The sequence below is a fragment of the Cynocephalus volans genome, chromosome 5 (assembly GCF_027409185.1).
Source record: "Cynocephalus volans isolate mCynVol1 chromosome 5, mCynVol1.pri, whole genome shotgun sequence".
NCBI lineage: Eukaryota > Metazoa > Chordata > Mammalia > Dermoptera > Cynocephalidae > Cynocephalus > Cynocephalus volans.
Window position 1 is genome coordinate 83,849,257 of NC_084464.1, and position 19,767 is coordinate 83,869,023.

Here is a 19,767-nt window from a genome sequence, read left to right on the forward strand (position 1 = left end):
AAAAATTAAAAAGGTTAAGAAATGTGTCCAGGGTGGCACAACTAATAAGCAACAAAGCTTGATTTGAATCCAGGCCATTAAAGCCCACACAACTTTCCACAAGAATGGTCAAGTGTTATTACTTCCCTGGAACATTCAGACCATTTTCCAAGAACAATAGGATGTATTCCTTCACTTTTTAAATAAAATAATATATTTTGGAGAAAATTTTTCTCATTTTGATGTCTTCATGAAGAATGTCAATTGTATGACTATTCCACAGAGTTTTAAAAGTTAAGCAAAAATGAAAGATCAAATTCCAATAGTTTTTTATTAACAAATTTAATCTCTACTCAATGTAGTGAGAAATCCACACAAAAGATATGATTATTCCTGGGCCGAGCCCGTGGCGCACTCGGTAGAGTGCTGCGCTGGGAGCGCGGCAACGCTCCCGCCGCAGGTTCGGATCCTATATAGGAATGACTGGTGCACTCACTGGCTGAGTGCCGATCACGAAAAAACGACAAAAAAAAAAAAAAAAAAAAAAAAAAGATATGATTAGTCCTACATTTTGTACGTTACTTCCTTAAAGGGGGAGAAAAGAAACAGAATTACTTCAAATACAAACTACTAAAGTACAAAAATTTGATCCCAAAAAACCAGGATTCTTTCCATTAATTAGTATATTATGCCCGAGGTGATAGTCTGTTCTCAAGGTACTCCTCTAGAAACTAATTCAACTGCTCTAAAAGAATGTTAAAGCATAAATAAATTCATTTTGAACACAAGTGAAGTATCTGATAACATTTTTCTTTATGTAACAGATACATTCCTGGAAATACATGTTATAAATTTCTAATAAACTCAATCATATTTACAGTATTTTATAGAAACAATATTTAAAAGAATCATACTACAAATCTTTCAAAACTAAATATATTTTATAAGATAAAATAACTAGCCCACATATATTTTAAGAAATATTTTATAAGGCAAATACTTAGTTTGTTTTGTGCATCTATCCAAATTGCTGTGTCACGTTTATGTAATTAGTATATGCTGTCTTTTTGCCAGACTGAACACATCATTTTGACCTGGCCATACTAGGACCTAAAGCCATTGGAAACTACCTATTAAGCTGCGGTTAGCATATTCTCAGTTTGAATTCGTATCGCCCTGTCCACAGAAAATATACTCAGAGAATTCTCATATATGTCTAACACTGCAAAACACAACATGGCTTCTAAAGTGTATAGCAGGCAATATCTATGATGACTGCATCTCTGACCTAACTGTGGGGAAAGCAGGTGATGGGGAGGGGAAAGAAGACAGTCATAAGTGCTGACTAAGATTAGTTTGTGATTGCCAATTGACTGCCTTTGCTGAAAGAATGTATAATTTAGTAGGGACAATATTTATGGAAATCATTATGCATGAGGAAAATTTAAAAATTACAATGAGAAAGCTAAAAACTAAACAAAATTGTCAAATGCCTACTGATTAGCTGTTATAGTTACATTGTACTAGAGCTTCATAGTACCATTTAAAAAGCTTGGCTTTAAAGTGAAAGGAACCTGCACTTAATGCCTGTTCTACCATTTAATAGTTAGGTGAATGTGTAATCTCAACAGCTTTGAACCTCAGGACCTTTATATATAAAACAAGAATAATTAATTTATATGAATTTGTTCTGTGGATTTGAGATTATGAATCTGTGTGCCAAGCCTGGTAGTAGATCTTTAGTAAATGAAAGCTATCAATATCATTATAAGACCTAAAAATGCTATCTATGACCTACATCTATAAATATATCAATAAATGCAAAAGATAAGTCATATTAAAAAAATAATTAAAAATATAAACAAATTTGTGAATCTTACATCTGAAGAACTAGTGCCATTTTCTATCTCTTCTGAGGGTCTAGGAGTCTCTTCCAGTGCAGATCTTGTACGATAATTGTGTTGATTTGCCTGCTGCTTTTTGGATTCTCCAAGATCCAGGAAATGTTCATGAGCATGATTCTGGAAAAAAGAAAATTAAATTTATTCACAGTATGCTTAAAGAGCAGGCTTCTTAGTTTAAAAGTTAAAATTTTTTAGTTATTAAAAAAATTCATTCTTATTTAAGACTATTAAATATTAGTTCATTCCTTAAATGAACTAATGTGACAGGTTTTGGTCAATGGGATACCTGAGACAATGTTGTAGAACATCATCAAAGAACTTTCCTAAGAGAGCATATGTGCCCTTTGTACCTTCCCTTGACTGATCTATCCTGCAGGCTTAAATGAGGATATTGATATTTTGAGGCATGAGGTCAGATCCAGGAGAATCAAAAAATGAAAGAGCTTCAGTCCTCAACACTGAGGGCACCATACTAGGCCTGGACCTTACATGGTTTTTATATGATAGAGATTTCCAACTTGTTTATGCCACTGCAATTTTGGGACTAAACATATTGCCCAAAACCAACCTTATTAAAGAGTTTTTTTGTGTTAGACTACCACTTGCACAGTTAGTACCAAGTATCACTGAAAGAAAAAAAGTTGCAACTTTGAGAGATGAAAGATGTCATCTCATATTTTATACGTCTATGATTATCAGTTAGCAGCCTGACAGGTGTGCTCTAAACCTTTCCTCATTCTCACTAGATTTTGAAAACAAAAATGAAGTTATATTATATACATTACAGTTCTACCTACTTTTTCACTTAACAGTACATCATGAACCTTTTTCCAAGGCAATGAAGTGAGTTTTAACTAACTTTTTTTAAAGTCATGACATTCTACCTTTCTTCCACCAAGGGACACGAAAGTTATTCCAGTTTTTGCCACCAGAGATACTATAAATATGTGCATACACACATACATATATATGTGTATACATATACATCAGTCCTTTTATTTCTAAAATAAAGTCTTCGAAGTGTCACTATTGGATTAAATTATAAGCACACCTTTTAATTTTAATAGATATTACCATATTCCATCCATATAGGTAGTAGCAATATAAACTCTCTTCAAAATTTTGAGTTTATGCCCCCACATCTTTGGGTTCTGAGCAAAGGATGCAGAAAATGGTATGCTTTCCAGTCACCGTGAAAAAAATAACCAACCAGAAAACAAAAAGCAAAAGATTTTAGAAAGAAATTATCTTTTATTACACTAACAGGAATTCTAGAACTATGCGGTCCTACTGATCACTGGTATGATATCCTTAATAAAGAAAAACATAAAATAGCAAAGGACTACTTGAGTATTTTGAAGAGAAAAATCATAAAACAGAAAAGTGAATTCTAGAAAAGGAGACTGATGTAGGAGGTGTAAGGAACTCAAATGAAAAGAAGAAGCACAAAGCTGGGTCAGAAGACCAATTATTTTTTTCTTCGTTTAGATCACTGCTTAGCTGGTGACTCGGACCTGAAAAGAAGTTTCATGTAGGTTTCTCCAATTTCAGAATCTAAGCCTCTGAAGCTTTCAAGCTAAGATGGTAAACAAGCAAACAAACAAGAAATGGAAGACTAGATACTTGTGACTCCTCAGCACTCAGGGGAGTAAGTATACATCTCTCCCTGATTAGGGCAAGACCAACAGAAATCCACTGGATCCAAAGTAGGATGACAGAGAAACCAACTATCCAGAGTAGGATGACAGAGAAACCAACAGGGCAAAACTAGTAGGGACAATCTACCTCCCTTAATGAAGAAAATAAGAACTATTATTTATAGCAGCAATAGCCAATTTCATTATCTACAATAAAATATACGTACAAAATAGCAAAAAGATACACTGAAAAAACAAAAACAAAACACTGCTTTAGAGTATGCAACCAGCAGTAGAACTGAAGAAAGCTCCTGTTCAGGCTTATTTTTGTATAATTAATTAGATTTAATGAGTATATAAGAATTGACATTTGGAGAAAAGGTATGCTAGAAGGCAGGATATGTTGAATTAAAAAATTGAAATGGTAAACAATAGGTAATCCAGAGAGAAAAATCAAGAATTAATTACATTATTTTATTAATTATCCTGTTTAGAATATTAACATTTATGGTCACTACACTTACAGAGCAAATACTAAACATCTAAGCATTTAATATTTACCTTTGAAACAGTGGGTATTTTAGTCTCTTTTGAAACAGTTAAGTGTTTTCTTTTCTCTTCTGACCTATAAGTCTTTACTTCTTCTTCTCCCTTTGCAGTTCTCCATTCTTCTTGCCTACTGAAAGAATATTAAAAGCCATATACATTAATGTAAATTTTACAACTGATTACCCCCCAAAAGGAATGTTAAGTATCAAGGAAGAAATGCTACTCTTGATGTTTTCTTTCCAGATGGGAAGCATGTGGTAAAATTTCTGAGTTTAAATTCACAGGTTTTGAGGTAAGGACATCTGGCATTAGATGACTGCAATATTAGATATTCAGATTCTGTCTGCTTGAAATTGACACCACCATTTCTGCTATGGTCTTTGGAAAATCAAGTATTAGGTTCTGGGAATATGGTTATTCATAGAGTAAGTGCTCCAAGGGATAGAAATTGGATTTCTTTTAATTGTGTGAGAATATGGCTGTAGTGGATTGAATTATGTCCCCCCAAAACTCCTTGCAGCTTGAACTGTGTCCCCAAGTTTTACGTATTAGAAACTTAGCTTCCACTGTGACTGTTAAGAAGGTGGGAAATCCTATTATGATGTTTGGAAGGTGGAGCCTTGAAGAGGTGATTAGATTGTAGGACCATGCAGTAATGAATGGATTAAAAATGGTGGTCAGGGGTGTGGTACTGAGGGCTTTAAAAGAGGAAAGTCTGCCTTTCTCTCTCTCTTGCTCTCTCTGCTTCCACCACCTTGCAATGTGAGACCCCTGGGTCACTGTTGCCACCTCCAGATGGACTTTGGACTTCCCAGCCTCAGAAACCATAAGCAATAAATTTCATTTTTCTTTATAAATCACCCAGTTCCAGGTACTTTATTATAAGCAACCTAAATGGACTAATACAATGGCCTATGCTCAGATAATCATGTATGCTGGAATCTTTTGTTAAAAATGAGACACACTAGAGCCTTGAGGTTGAACCAATACAACTCCTGAAGCCCTCAAAGAACTACGTTCTTTCCAGTCAGAGGCAAGTCAGGCTTCACCTACTGAAAAAACTTGAACATCAAGATGAAATCGAGCAATAACAGTTGAAGAACATTAATTTTGAACTTTAATTTCATGGAACCTAAACTAACAAGGACAAGAGAATTTTTTTTTTTATTTTAATTTCTTAGCAACTTTAAAGTTTTTGAACTGCAAGAGTATTAATATTTGAACTTTAATTTTTCCCTTAAGATTTCATAATGGGAAGAGAGTTAATACTCAAACTTAAAGCACCTCTATACTGTTGATATTTTATTACTAGAGTATATTAATGTTGTCGTTCTACTTAATTACAAATCTCCAGTGTGGGTGGGTCATAATTCTAAATGGAAAATAAAACGAGTGAATTTAAATGTTGTGAAAAGGATGGGCTTGGATTTAATGTTTTGTTTTTTCTTTTTAAAATTGAACTTACTGATATAATTATAAATTCACATGTAAGATATAATACAGAGAGATTCCTTGTATACTTTATCCAGTTGCCCAACCCCAATAGTAACATCTTGCAAAACTATAGTGCAATATCACAACCAGGAGGCTGACACTGATACCACTCACTGAACTTATTCAGACTTCCTGCTATGCTTCTACTCATTTGTGTGTGTGTGTGTGTGCGCGCGCGCGCGCACAAACCTGTGTATTTAGTTCTATGCAAATTTATCACATGTGGAGGTTTGTGTGTCCATCACCCCAGTCAAGACACAGAACATTACCATCACCACAAAGATCCTTTGTTGTATCCTTTTATTATCATACCCATTTCTCTATCCTCTCCCTCATCCTTCCATTTCCCACAATCTTAGCAACCACTCATCTGTTCTCCATCTCTATACTTTTGTCATTTCAAGAATATTCTGTAAATGAGATCATACAGTACGTAATCTTTGAGATTTTTTTTTCACTCAGAATAATTCCTTCAAGAGTCATCCAAGTTGTTTTATCAATAGGTTTTTTTTTTTTTTTATTGCAGAGTAGTTTTCCAAAGTGTGGACATACCAGTTTGTTTAACCATTTACCCACTAAAGGACATCTGGGTATTTTTCTGGCTTTTGGCTATTACAAATAAAGCTGCTATACATTTTGTACAAATTTTGTGTAAACTTGAGTTTTTATTTCTCTGAGATAAATCCTCAAGAGTGGAACTGCTGGATCATGCGGCAGATGCATGTTTAGGTTTTTAAGAAAAAGCAAAACTGTTTCCCACAATGGCTGTGCCATTTATCAGCAATGAATGAATAATCCAGTTTTCTCTACATCCTCCACAGCATTTAGTGCTGTCACTTATTTTTTATTTTAGCCATGTTGATAGGTATGTAGTGATATTTCATTGTGGTTTTAATTTGCATTTCCCAAATGCCTAATGCTGTTGAATATCTTTTCATGTGCTTATCAGTCATCTGTAGACCCTATTTGGTGAATGTCTATTGAAGTCTTTTGCACATTTTCTGATTGGACAGTTCTGTTTACTATTGAGTTTTGAGAGTTCTTTATATATTAAATATATTAACCCTTTGTCAGCTACGTGATTGAATTTAATTTTAACTAATGTACTAGTTTGACCCATTTCATAACCTTTTAGGAGCAAACTTTAAACTACCCACCAGGGGGATGCCAGGAAGATTCCCAAAGAGTACTAAATGCTGGGGACAAAGCTCTAGGAAAGTCAAATTAAGAATATCCTTTAAGTGATGGCCACAGCCTTGCTTAGCCACAGGTTTAATGGTTACGCCCAATGACAGATAAAAAGGTGATGAATATTTGCAGAGAAACAAATCTTCCTCACTCCTCATGTTTCCTTACATATGCAGGAACTCAAAAACCAACTAGCGACCACACCTCCTTTTTCATTCCCCTCCTGGAAAGACGGAATGAGCTATTCAATTCATATGCTCTGGAAGGAAAACCCAACTTTGTATGGCCCCGCCCTATACCATTCTATCCAATGTATACATTCTGCTCTGCATTTTAAAGAAGCAAACCAGATGCCCACCATGAGGAGAAATACTGTGGCTCACTACTATTTGTGTTTCAACTTTAGTAGTAGGAAACACAATTTCATGCAGATAAAAGCCACATTCTTCACAACTGTATCAGTAATAAAAAATAATATTCTGATTTCCTATGTATCTTTTTCTCCTCTGCATTATTTTTCAATTAGTTCAGAACTGGCCTTGAAAAGATGGGTGTTATTTACTGAACCTCCTTCAAACCTTAATATTAGAATTAAAAAGTAGACAGGAACCCAATGAAAAATATACAGACATCTGGGCATATTTATCATAAGATAAAGTTACTGTTCAAATTTATATCTTAGGTGTATATTTAATCCTAAATTCTAACACAGATTGGAAGTATATGTACTGTCTAATTAAACGGCATAACCTTTATGAATATTACTATTAAAAATATTTTAATTATATAATTACTATTATTTTTTGAGCTCAAGAACTAGAAAATCTTAAATTCAAATACACATTTTGATTTTCACACTTTTTATTATAATATAGAAGTCGGTCTTCCTTAGGTTCATATGGACCTCATTCATGAGTATTTCATGACTAAAGAATCAAAAGGAACTGGATATAACATTCCCTCATAGCATGGACTATGAGAACAGAATTATAATAAATCAATACTTCTAAATTCAAATAAGTATACTTTAAATATAAAAAGCATCATTTGATTTAATATATATATATTTACCAACAACTAATATATTTTCTTTATGCCAGTGAATGATATGGTATGAATGATCAGCAAAATCCATTTAAAACCTAAATAATTATAACAAACTTTATAAAATGTTTTAAGATACAGTTAAATGGGACAAACTAAGATTTAAACATGTTATTCAGTAAAATCTCCTGTTTGGTCAATCCAAATTTATGATTTTCCCCATTCACCTTAACACATCCCATCTAATATTATTTACATGAATTATTCCAGAAAAGGATGTATTTAAGAAATATAATTTTTCTACAGTCATGAATAGTTTAAAATACTAGCTTTTCAGATAAGTATAAGAGACATTACAAAGCTGAAAAAGTATTTTGAAGATCATAACTCAAAATGAACACAAGCAACTATGGTACACAAAAATTCACAATTCCCCTTACCTGGCTACACCAGCTGACAGCTCAGGCACTACCACCCTTCGACTCCAAGCTACAAGATCTCGCTCTGTGGCTATTTCACTTCTTGGGGCATTGCTGTGCATTTGCCGTACGCCTTCAATTTGTCCGCTACGCCTTAGTCCTATGTTTGGTGGTGAATGAACCTCTGAGGTAGAACTAACGGAGCCTAAGTGGAAAAATTAGTATGGTAAGTTATATTTAGAGACAGTTCTACATTAGTTTATAACAGAAAAAAAAAAAACTATACTGTCTTCCAGAAGAAACTTCCTATTGTGACAAATCAATTACCAAATCAAGAATTAAACTACAGGCAAAAGTTTAATGAACATAAAACATGGTTATTCAGTTAATTAGACAAGTCAATGAATCATAACTACAAACTGTTAAACCCAAAGGATGTAAAATCATTACTTTAAAAAAATGCTGAGTATTTTTGGGAAAGCTTCCTAAGAAGCGAAAATAGTCAAACCCAAGGACATTAATGATTCGTAAATTTGCTTTAACTTTTCTCTTAAAGCTTAATAATATAACACAACAAAGGTGATGAGATGTTCAAGAACGTGGCTTTAACTATGTTCTATAAATTACTGAATAAACTGATTTTAAAAATTTTTTCTAATTTCTACATGTTTAGTATAGGAAATTCAGAAGGAAAAAACTTACCTATAATTTGGAACCTCATATTATGAATATTTTCTTAGGTCACTAAATATTCATCAAAACCTTGAACATTCTGGCTGTCTAATACTTCATTTAATGGATGTACTATAATTTGTATAGCCACTTCCTACTGCTAGAAATTTTTGCTGTTTCAAATTTTTGAATATTTCACTTAAAATAGAATCCCTGCTTACCTCTACTTAAACGGCTGGTATTACTGATACCTGCTTCACCAGAACGTCTCAGGTCTTGCTCCTGTTGCAGTCTTTGAATCATGCTGTCCAGTGGGCTAATCTCCTGGTTTGCTTGCTGACTTAAAACTTGGTTCAATCCTATGTAATACCACACAAAATGCTAAGGATATTTTGGTCACCATTCAAACCATTTTAATCATCGATCTCACTTATGAGTTCAAAATTAAACACAAATTCTGCTTGGGTAAAAGACCTAAAATAATCAATTGTAAATGATGGGAGAAAAAAAAAAAGAAAACACGCTCCCATCTTAATTTATTAAAAATAATAATGAGGATGATTGCTAACTTTTAATAAGTGTTTTTACCATGATTCAGGCATCCATAATCCTTACAGTAACTCAGTTAGTTACATATCATTACCTCCGCTTTACAGATGAGAAAACCAAAATAATTGTTCAAAGTTATACATCTAGTAAGATTCTCCACTTAGATCATATCTTCTTTTAAAAAAACAAATCTGAATACCCATTTTCTCAAAAAACTTTACTGCTTCACCTATTCAACAAATTCTTTAGTGTCTACTATGTGCTGTAAACTATGCAAGGTATTGGGAAACAGAGGTGAATCAGAGACATCAAGATCTCTGCCCCTTAGGGAGCTAACATCCTGATGGGGAAAGTAAACAATAAACCTACAAATAAATGCAGATTGTAAAAAATGTTAAAATAAAGAGGGTGATCAGAAAGACAATGAGGGAAGGAAGAGAGATGAGAACTACCTATGGTGAATCAGAAAAGTGAGAGAACGCCTCTTTGAGAAGACAGCATTTGAGCTGAGACATGAATTAGTCAGCCATGTGAAGAGCAAGAAAAAGGACACTCCTGATGGAAGGCAGAGGGCACAAAGGCTCTAAGGTAGGGAGGTACTTGGTGTAGTTTAACCCACCCTACATTTCCAACATCAGCTCTCACCCATACCAGTAATATTAGGACCACCCTGACTCTTCTGCCTTGCTAACAGAAAAACACCTTTGTGATTTGGAACTTCTGACCACAATATTCCCACTGTAAGGACAAATGTGATAAACCTGTGAATTAGCTGCTACCCTCTTTCAGTTCCTTAAACAATTTATACTTATCTTAGTACTCAGACACAATATAGAACATAAAGGAAGCTCATCAAAAAGCATGGACTGTCTTGTTTATCTTAATATTCTCTAAATCTAGTACAATGCAAGGCATTTAAAAATGTTCAATCCTGCTGAATAAAAAAGTTCTAAGTATTATAAAATATATAAAAAATATTGCCATGAGAATAGAGAAGGCAGCAATTAATATCAGGTGTGTGGGTATATAAGCGATTTTATCAGGTCATAATTTAGGGTGAACTTAAATTGGAAAGAGAAGATACCAAGGATATTCTGAAATGAAGTAGTAGTAAGAAAGATATAAGGAGAGAGAACTTACATATATTAAGAATATAATGTTACTTTATTTTATAATGGAAACTAAAATTCAATACGATAAAATAACTTGTCTGAGGTCACAAAGCTAGAAAGTGGTAGTAAAAGCAGACAGAGATAAGAGTTAAAATGTCTTTTCTGGTTTGCTGCAAGAAAAACATGTTATGTTTGAATGCTGACGAGTAATCAGGTGTAGTTCAAGTTTACAACTGAGGAAGCACATTTAAAGTGTGTTGTCCAGTGTCAATATAACAACTGTATTCAAGCCAGTTTATTACTATAACAGCCAACATCTATTTTTACCTAACTCTAAGGGATTTCCCCAAAAAAGTTTTGTTACAGATCTATATTTACAAATAGAAATATAATTAGTAATGATGCTAAAGTTTTTCTCAAAAAATATTTTTCTTATTTCTATTTTTGTATTAACTGTTTTTGTACTAGATGAACCTAAAATAATGACAGAAAAGACTTTTACTCTGAATTCTGTGAATCATAACACTGAAAAGTTTGCGACTCACTATGAAGCCATAAATATTGCTCTGGGTTCTCTTGTGGCCCAGTATTAGTAAGTGGTACCTATTCCATTTTTAAGGTCATGACCACTTTACACTCTAAGGGCAGCTTAGTATTATGGAAGAAAGAACAAAGGACTGGAAGTCAGAGCTGGGATTGGAGTCTCTGTGATTCCAAGAAACAATATTACTAAATTTTCATTTTCTCAACTTTTAGGATTGGGATACCATAGATACAAGGATCAAACAAGATATTATTTATGAAATCCCTTTATAAACTGTTAAATGGGGGGAAAAGTAACAAAAATAATAATTAAACAGCACTGGTTTTTTAATAAGTACATCCTTTCCTTATTTCCTGTGCCTAAAACCCCAGTTTAGGTACCTATTTTGAGATCTGGGCACAATCTGATTCTTAAATGTCCTAAGACATTTCTCTTAACTTCACTCCTATGGTCAGTACTTCTCTAATACTGAGACTTGTCTAATCTGAACACCTGTCTAGACTTCTCAAATACTTTTTATTCTTATATTCTTTGAGGTCATCCATGCACTGAGACACATTAGATTCACAGACTCCAGATATTCGTGTCTGCTGAACTGTACACTATTCTCTATGAGTGGCAGTCGGAACGATTCCTCAAATGCCTCTCCTCACTCTCCATGTCTAATTGTAAGAGCAGTACTATCTATCCTATACATCCATCTTCACTGCAATTTCATGCCCAATCCTTCAAGAAAAATAAGACGCGGATTCACTATAATGCAATGAGATTGATTTTTTCTGTGCTGCTTACAGAATCTAAATTCATTATAAGTCACCCATCACAAAATCTTCTTAGAGGTTTTGTCCATTATACTAGAGTCTAGAACTTAAAGTATTTTCATAAACATTTTTCTAATCTAAAATATAACATACGATTTCATAATGACAAAAATGGTTTAACCTTCCTTACAGAGCCTCTTCACTATTTTCACTTAATAAATTAGTGCTACACTTCTTGTCAAAAGGGGAAGAGGAGTCATCTATAGACCTTGTCTCCATTTTAACTCCCATTCAATTTTTCAACTAATTTGACTTTCACACTCTATTACTTCACTAAAACAATTCTTAACACTCTCCATCCCTATCTTCTCATAAACCTTTAAGGACTGATCTTTCTTAAAACAATTTTCAATGTGAATAGGCCATCTAGTCTTAGTCTCTCTCTCACATCATATTACTACTCCTTTCAATAACATTCATTACAATTTTTAACTATGTATTTGCTTATTACTATGATTACTAATCTCTCTAACCTATCCCATGAGAGCAAAGATCTTATTTGTTTAATGCACTACCGAATACCCATGGCTTAGTAGGTGTCAGGGACAGAAGATTCTCAATAAATGTCAATGAATGAATAAATAAAGGAATTTGCTCATCTCATATCAAATATAAAAACTACCCTATAGTCCCCATGGGTTATAAATGGATATAAACCAAAATTACTATTTTAAATCTCAATTGTTCCTTAGGATTACTGAAAGAACTTTGTAGAAGCACAAAGCAATACTTTTACTTTTCATTTGCTCAAAACAATTTAAAACAAAGTTTTACTAAATTAGTTATTGTATAAGATTCAGGAAAATATGGTTACCTATGAATATAAGCACATACCTGACGAAGTTACTCCCATCTGAGGGATAAGTTGCTCTTCCCTGCAATTTTCACGACCAGGAACTAATCTCTGATATCTTGACGGATGAGGGTTACCATCAACATCAACCAGAAAAGGGGGAGGCATGAGATGAGGTGCTTGCTGAGTCTGTTCATCTAATACAAAATTGTTGGCATCTCGAATAAGGGGCCGATAATCACTATGAAAGAACATCTGATCTGCTATCTGTAAAAACAAAGGTCCATAAAAGACTGGAAAAACAGAAATGTATCATTGTAGATAAAGATCTACAACATTTCTAATGACAAGCAAACATTTTAATACAGATCATGGTATTAAGAAACAATTTAAAAGAATATTCTTTTCTTGAATTAATTGTAAACTGATCTTTACCTATGCAATGGTACTTTAAAAAGTTCACGGAAAAATGTAATTGAAAGATAATACAAATCTTTCCACAAACTTTTTGAAGACCCAGTGTTTTCTACATTAAAATTTATGATCGCAAAAGCAGCTGCTTTAAATTTTCTCTTGAATAAGAAAGAGAATGCATATATAATCCCCCCTTATCTGTGGTTGCAGTTACCCACAGTCAATGGTGGTCCAAAAATATTAAACAGAAAATTCCAGAAGTAAAGAATTCAAAAGCTTTAAATTGCACACCATTCTGAATACTGTGATGAAACCTCACGCTGTCCCACTCCTTCCACGAATCATCCATTTGTCCAAAATATCCACACTGTATATGCTATCCCACCCCTTACTGAATAGGAAAAAAAAATAGTGTTTATAGTGTTTGGTACTATCCATGGTTTCAGGCATCCACTGGTTGTTTTGGCAGGTAGCCCCTACGGATAAGGGAAGACTACAGTATTAAAAAGCTACTATTAAAAATAAGTTATTCAATTTTAAATTAAACAGTAAAATCATATCTAGGCATAAATCATTCAATGGTACTTTTACTTTCACAGAGCTACCACACTTTCTATCTTAAATTCTTTGGTATACAGTAAGAGTGGTTCATGTAATATTAATATAAAAAAATTAACATGACAAGATTACTTAAGAATTAACAAGAATTTTCTCTAAAATTTTTTGAGATAATACAAAATTATTAATATAAACACAACCCTGACACATCTGAAACTTTACTTTATTGGTTAATTTGGAATTTCTTAAGCTAAATTATGAACTATTAAATTTTTACTATCATAACCTTTTATACCACTCCACCACAAGTAAGCAACTTAATTCTTTTAGTCACTAATCTTAAAGAAGGGTCTTTACTAAAAAACATTAGCTACCATGAGTAGGTCATAGAGTTTTGAAAAGCATGGCGCACTTGGAAGAGTGCAGCGCTGGGAGCGCAGGAGTGCTCCCGCCGTGGGCTCGGATCCTACATAAGGATGGCCGGTGCGCTCACTGGCTGAGCGCGGTGCAGCCGGTCACAAAAAGACAAAAAAAAAAAAAAAAGAAAGAAAGAAAAGCACATGAAAGCACATTCATACCATAGACAAATGCATATTATCTATAAAAGTAAAATATTTTACACAATTTCAAAGAGCCTCTTTATAGACAACATCTTCCATCCCAAGCTTATATTCCTCAAGTTAAGAACTTCAATCTAGATTGATCTAGCGGGCTGTTATTCCTTCCAAAATATACAGATTTCTAAATAATACAGTCTAATTATTATCTAATGTATATTACAGAAAAGTGAGATTTAATAAATGCTGTCTTCACCCTCCTTTCCAAAACATGTTTCCAGACTATTTAAAATATGATGTCAAGCTTTATATGCTGAACGCAAAAATTGATTCTCACCCACTCCAAAACAATATAACCCCTAAACATCAATGGATTAAAAAAAAAAAAAAAAAAGTAAGATAATGTGTATTCATCATACTCTACCTTGTCATATTTGCTACTGGACCCAAAGCCAAAAATTAAAAGATGTCCATGAGAGTCTGTACATGCAAAATGCTGACCATCAGGAGAGCATTTGCAGTCAAATACTGCACCATGTCCTTGGCCTTCAATCTGAAATATATTTAATCAACAATCAGAAAATTGCCATTTAATTATAAAGAACTGGTCACTATTGTTATTAGAATTTTATGATAAAGATGAATAAGTATACATCCTAATGAAGTGAAGATTAATCATAACAAACATAGTGCAGTAATAAAATTTGTGAATATTCATGATAAGTGCCAGATTAATAGCCTTGAAATACAAAGTACTTTATTTATCCACAGACCAGACACAATTCAGGAAACAAAAGAACGCCAATCTCCCCCACCCATAGAATTCTGCTTCATATTTTTAACCCAGATTTAAAATGTAATTGAGCCTTACATTCCATCTTCATACAATCACACCCTTTCTGCAAAGGCTGAAAATATGTAGTAACTAGCAATTTTCTGGTGACTCTTGGAAGTAGTGGCCAGAAATCACTACTCACAAGACACTAAATTTTATTCCTTTTGGTAATTAATTGCCTGGTGGTCTGACTCATCTTTTAAATGGTGAATTTCAAAGGTTAAAGAAAAGGTTTTTTTTACCTGATAATTGTTTTCTGTTTTCCAGTTCCATTAATCCAGAACGAATGGGTTTCTCCCTGCAACCTGTCAATCAAACAGAGGTGGCCAATCACCACTCTGAATTTTTTTGCTCTCAGTGCTTCTTCAGACTATGTTCCAGTTGAAAACTTCTTTAGCAGTGTTCTGAAAGAGGTAAAAATTCTACCCTATCTAAAGCACATCTAGGGACTGAATTTCAGAAACAACTAAAATAGGGAGTTGACTCCCTAACAAATAACAACTAAGGATGATTTTCAACAAATGTGATTGGATTTCTGGATTAGCAGAATCGGAACACACACACATTATCAGGTAAGAAATACCTCCTTTCTGTTCCGGTATCCACTGATCTAGAACAAATTAAGTTTTATTAGTAATATTGCAGGAAACGTTTGAATAAGAGAAAAGTTCACCAAATACAGAAGTGAGCTAAAGTTAAGAAGAAGAGGAGGTGATTTCTCAAGGAAGGTTTGCACTTTGGTCAAAAGAGAAAATATAACTACAAAATGAACGGCTCTGCCTAAGAAGTTAATATAATATCACAAATGGAATTGACTCAAAAGGAAAACTAGCTTTTTCTTTAGCTTGTTGGAAAGAAGAAATGTGTACAACGGTGCTTATTAAATGCTGTTTTGGATGGTGATAATAATGGGAAAGAAAGAATAACTTTCAACAATGTTATAACTTTTTAATATGATTATATTAAAGAAAACTGGTAAACTTATCTAATGTCTAACACACACAAAATTTACCATAAAAGCAAGAAAATGAATCATAAGTGAAACAGTATTTCACTTATTTCTTGGGTTTGAATGAAGCTGGAGGATAAGACAGCAGAGAAAAGTAACTGATTCTAAGTCTATTTCAAAATAAATCAAAAACAAGAAAGAACAGAACTACTTCTGCAGATTAACATAAGTGGTCATACAGCTTAGCATTTGCCAAAAACGAAAGACTGTAAGTAGAAATGTCAGGATTTAAGTCTTTATTTTTCAGTGTTTCTAAGAGAATAAAAAAGGTTTTATAAACTATTATAAATAAGTGACCACATGAACAAAGTTCACCTCTAAATGGAATTTTTTATCAAAAACTCAAAACTAAAGAATTGAAATTGCCTTTGCCATATGATTTCAGATGATTTATCTCAGTTCATTCAAAATTTCACAGAAGACAGAGAAAACAAAAAAGCAACTACTTTATAAATCTACTCTAATAAATGCTTCCAGAACTATAATACTATTATGCATCAAAGTTTATGATTTTGAGTACACAGTAGTACAGAGGAAGAGATATGGAAGAGCCCAATTCAGCAAAGCTGAAGGAAATCTGATAGATATTTGTAAATATGGTGTATCCTTCATGTGTTGCTTAAGTAATCATGCTCTACATTTTTTTCTTTTTGAGGGGATGGGGGAACCTAATCAACCCTATAAACATGCCATCTACCAATGTTGCCACATTTACAGTCAGTAGATCTGTAAAAGAATATTTTGGGAGAATTGGAACTTAAGCTATAAAAAAGCAAAGAAAAAATAGCAATCATATTTAAGATCACTGTGTGTCCTACATAACACATTCTATTGTGAATACAGCAGGATGGTACCAATTTTCTTGGTGTAAGGCAAGTTTAACTCCAAAAGTGACTTTTATATGGAGAAAATGAAAGTACATTTCAAATCATATCAGAAAAAAGAAGAGTACATTACTTGGACTAACTACTGTTCATAAAAGCAGCATTAAAAGAATCTGCTTTACTCATGAACCAATCAGAAAATGTGCTTATAACCATATTCATTAAAAAGCCAAGTTTATTTTTACTAATGGCTTCTCAGATAATAAACATCTATACCTATGAAATGCAGACTAGGCTTTTCAAACAGTTGTGATGCAAAGTAGGAAAATATTTTAGTTTTCCTATATAACTAAAAACACCCTAGCTATTTTTATGATGTATGTCATGATTAACTACACCAATGAGAAAAGAAAGTTAAGCATTCTCCTCTGAGAAGGATTTTATCTTTTAAACAAGGGTCAAAATATTTGAGTAAGCATTCTCAAAGGAAAAATTTAATAATGAAGGCACTATTTAAATATACATGTGTAACTAGAAAGCAATGAGATTTATCTTGAAAAACCAAAAGAAAAAAAAATACTCTATATATCCATATGAAAGGTTTATAGGCTTATCATAAAATTAAATGTACAGCCTAACAAGAGAATAATCAACACAAATTTAATAGTTATATAGCTTATGCTAGTACTTACTGCATGCTATAGTTTAAAAAAAAATTACAAAATAGAAATTAATAAGCAATAATGGCAAATTTCAAAATAGGTGAATTTTAGATGAACTATTCCTTTAATAAAATCAGTATGCTTGTTACACATTATTTAGAACATATGTAAATAAAGATCATATAATAAAACTCATTACATTAAATAACATAAGGAAAGGCCGAGGATAATCCGTGAGATAGTATTTACCAATAACTGCAAAAATTTCAAGAATAGGCATTAAAGGGAAAAAAAATCTGCAGCAATTATGATAAAGTATTTTTTTTGTTGTTTTTTAAAGCAGGAGATGAGAGGATCAGACATGTTAAAATAACGACTCCCCTATTAGAAAATTCTCATACATTACCAAGAAACGAGTAGTATAACCTTGTTAGTTTAGAGATTTATACTTAACTTTAAAAAAATTAAATACAAAAATTTATGAGTTAAGATCCTTGATGATAACAGAATTATTTTAAGGATGAATACCAGTAACTTTTCTAAGGAGGGGTACTATATACAACTTCGGGTACTATATACAACTTCTAAAGTAATTTTTGTGAAGGAAAAAGATGAATACTTAAAGGAGACAAAGGAATGAGGTCTAAGACCCAATAATTAAAGGAGACAAAGGAATGAGGTCTAAGTGACAGAGATGATTAAAATAATCACTAGAGTCCTACCCAGTTCTAAAATCCTACCATCTGATGGAAGGCTTCCTGGAAGAACTACACAAATCTGCAAATGAGGTATATGAAAAGCACTAGAATGCAAACTAAAATTACATGATCTAGATTATTTTAATCATGAGGAACACACACAGGGTCTTCAAAAAAGTTCATGGAAGGATTCGTGTTATCTTTTACTTCCATTCTTCCATGAATTTTTTGAAGTACCATTGTATCTGTAGCTCAATATGAGAAGTATGTGCTACTAGAGGACTTCGACATAAAGCAGGAAAGCTAAAAATATGGGCTACCCTAGGCAGAATCTCCCTCTTATGGTCAATTCTATGACCAGGGTTACCTTGTCTTATTTTTTAAACATACCACAGATTAGAAGGGGGCATATTACCTAGAAAATACTCCAAAATTTAAAATTATGCATCTTTTAAAATACCCTAATAATTTTATGATATAGACTCACACCAAGAGTCAAACAGCTGAGAAATGGAATGTATGCTAAGAATTACCCTTAGAAAATCTTTCCTAATGGATATAGAATCTTTAGAGTTGATCAACATGGGAGAAAATAAACTAACAATGTACACTAGATAGTGAAGAAAAACACTCATACGCATGTTTAAAATATGCTTTGGTTACCTCCTAATCACTACTATAGTAATTATGTAAACAAAGACTATATTTAAAGGAAGCTATCCACATTTTAGTAGTCCAGGTGTCATCAAATTACTTTAATACTGAAAGTTCTTTAAGATAACTATTACATATGAACTAAAGATACCTATTTAAAATAAGTGGTGCTAAGATAAAGAAATGTAAGTAAAAAAAGAAACTGCTATACTTGGCTTGACAAAATGAATAGGATTAAATTACTATATAAAAAAAATAATTTGTTTATTATATAAAAATGATTTTGGAGAATCAGCTCTGGATTTTTATCAAAAGCAACAAAAAAATTATTACCAAAATAAAGAATCCATCTTCAAATTTAAGAGCATTTTGTTTATCCATATTCTTATTTCTCTGACAGCAATACTAAAAAGCAATTCTAAAAAGTTATTCTCCTCTTCGTTCTCTTATATGATATTAGCATGATGTCTTCTTAATACACTTTTGATTGTGATCCCTTCTCCACTCCACTGAATATGAGTATTTCCCAAAGTTAAGCTCCAAGCCATCTACTCTGCCCTTTCTTTCTCCAGGAGTAGGCAAACACCTACATATGGGACTACATGAAACATATCAATTTTTTTCTCTCTACTCCTAGCCTGTCTACCTAAGTACTCTCTCTCCAAGTGCTGGCTGGTCATTTTCCACACGGGCAGTCCAACACAATAAACACATATGCAAATGAACTAAACAAAAAAGTTTTCCCTCACATCTTTCATATTTCCATCAATAATACCATTGTTCTCAAGGTCATCTAGGCTCAACACTCTGAACACATTTATTAAATCTTTCCTCACTGTCACTTTGCAGAC

The 19,767-nt window shown here is 33.0% G+C and overlaps 1 protein-coding gene across 3 annotated transcripts in view; it reads right to left on the reverse strand.

Moving 5' to 3' along the window:
• The window catches only part of PHIP (pleckstrin homology domain interacting protein), a 126,553-nt gene that overhangs the window by 40,751 nt on the left and 66,035 nt on the right, over positions 1-19,767 (reverse strand). For 2 of the 3 annotated variants that reach the window (XM_063096464.1, XM_063096466.1), the window contains 6 exons: positions 14,659-14,787; positions 12,747-12,972; positions 9,108-9,245; positions 8,236-8,419; positions 4,082-4,199; positions 1,860-2,000 (listed from right to left, as the gene is read on the reverse strand). In XM_063096464.1, the coding sequence (XP_062952534.1) occupies positions 1,860-2,000; positions 4,082-4,199; positions 8,236-8,419; positions 9,108-9,245; positions 12,747-12,972; positions 14,659-14,787 (936 nt within the window). The remainder of the gene's footprint in view (positions 1-1,859; positions 2,001-4,081; positions 4,200-8,235; positions 8,420-9,107; positions 9,246-12,746; positions 12,973-14,658; positions 14,788-19,767) is intronic. The other variant, XM_063096465.1, reaches the window with a different exon arrangement.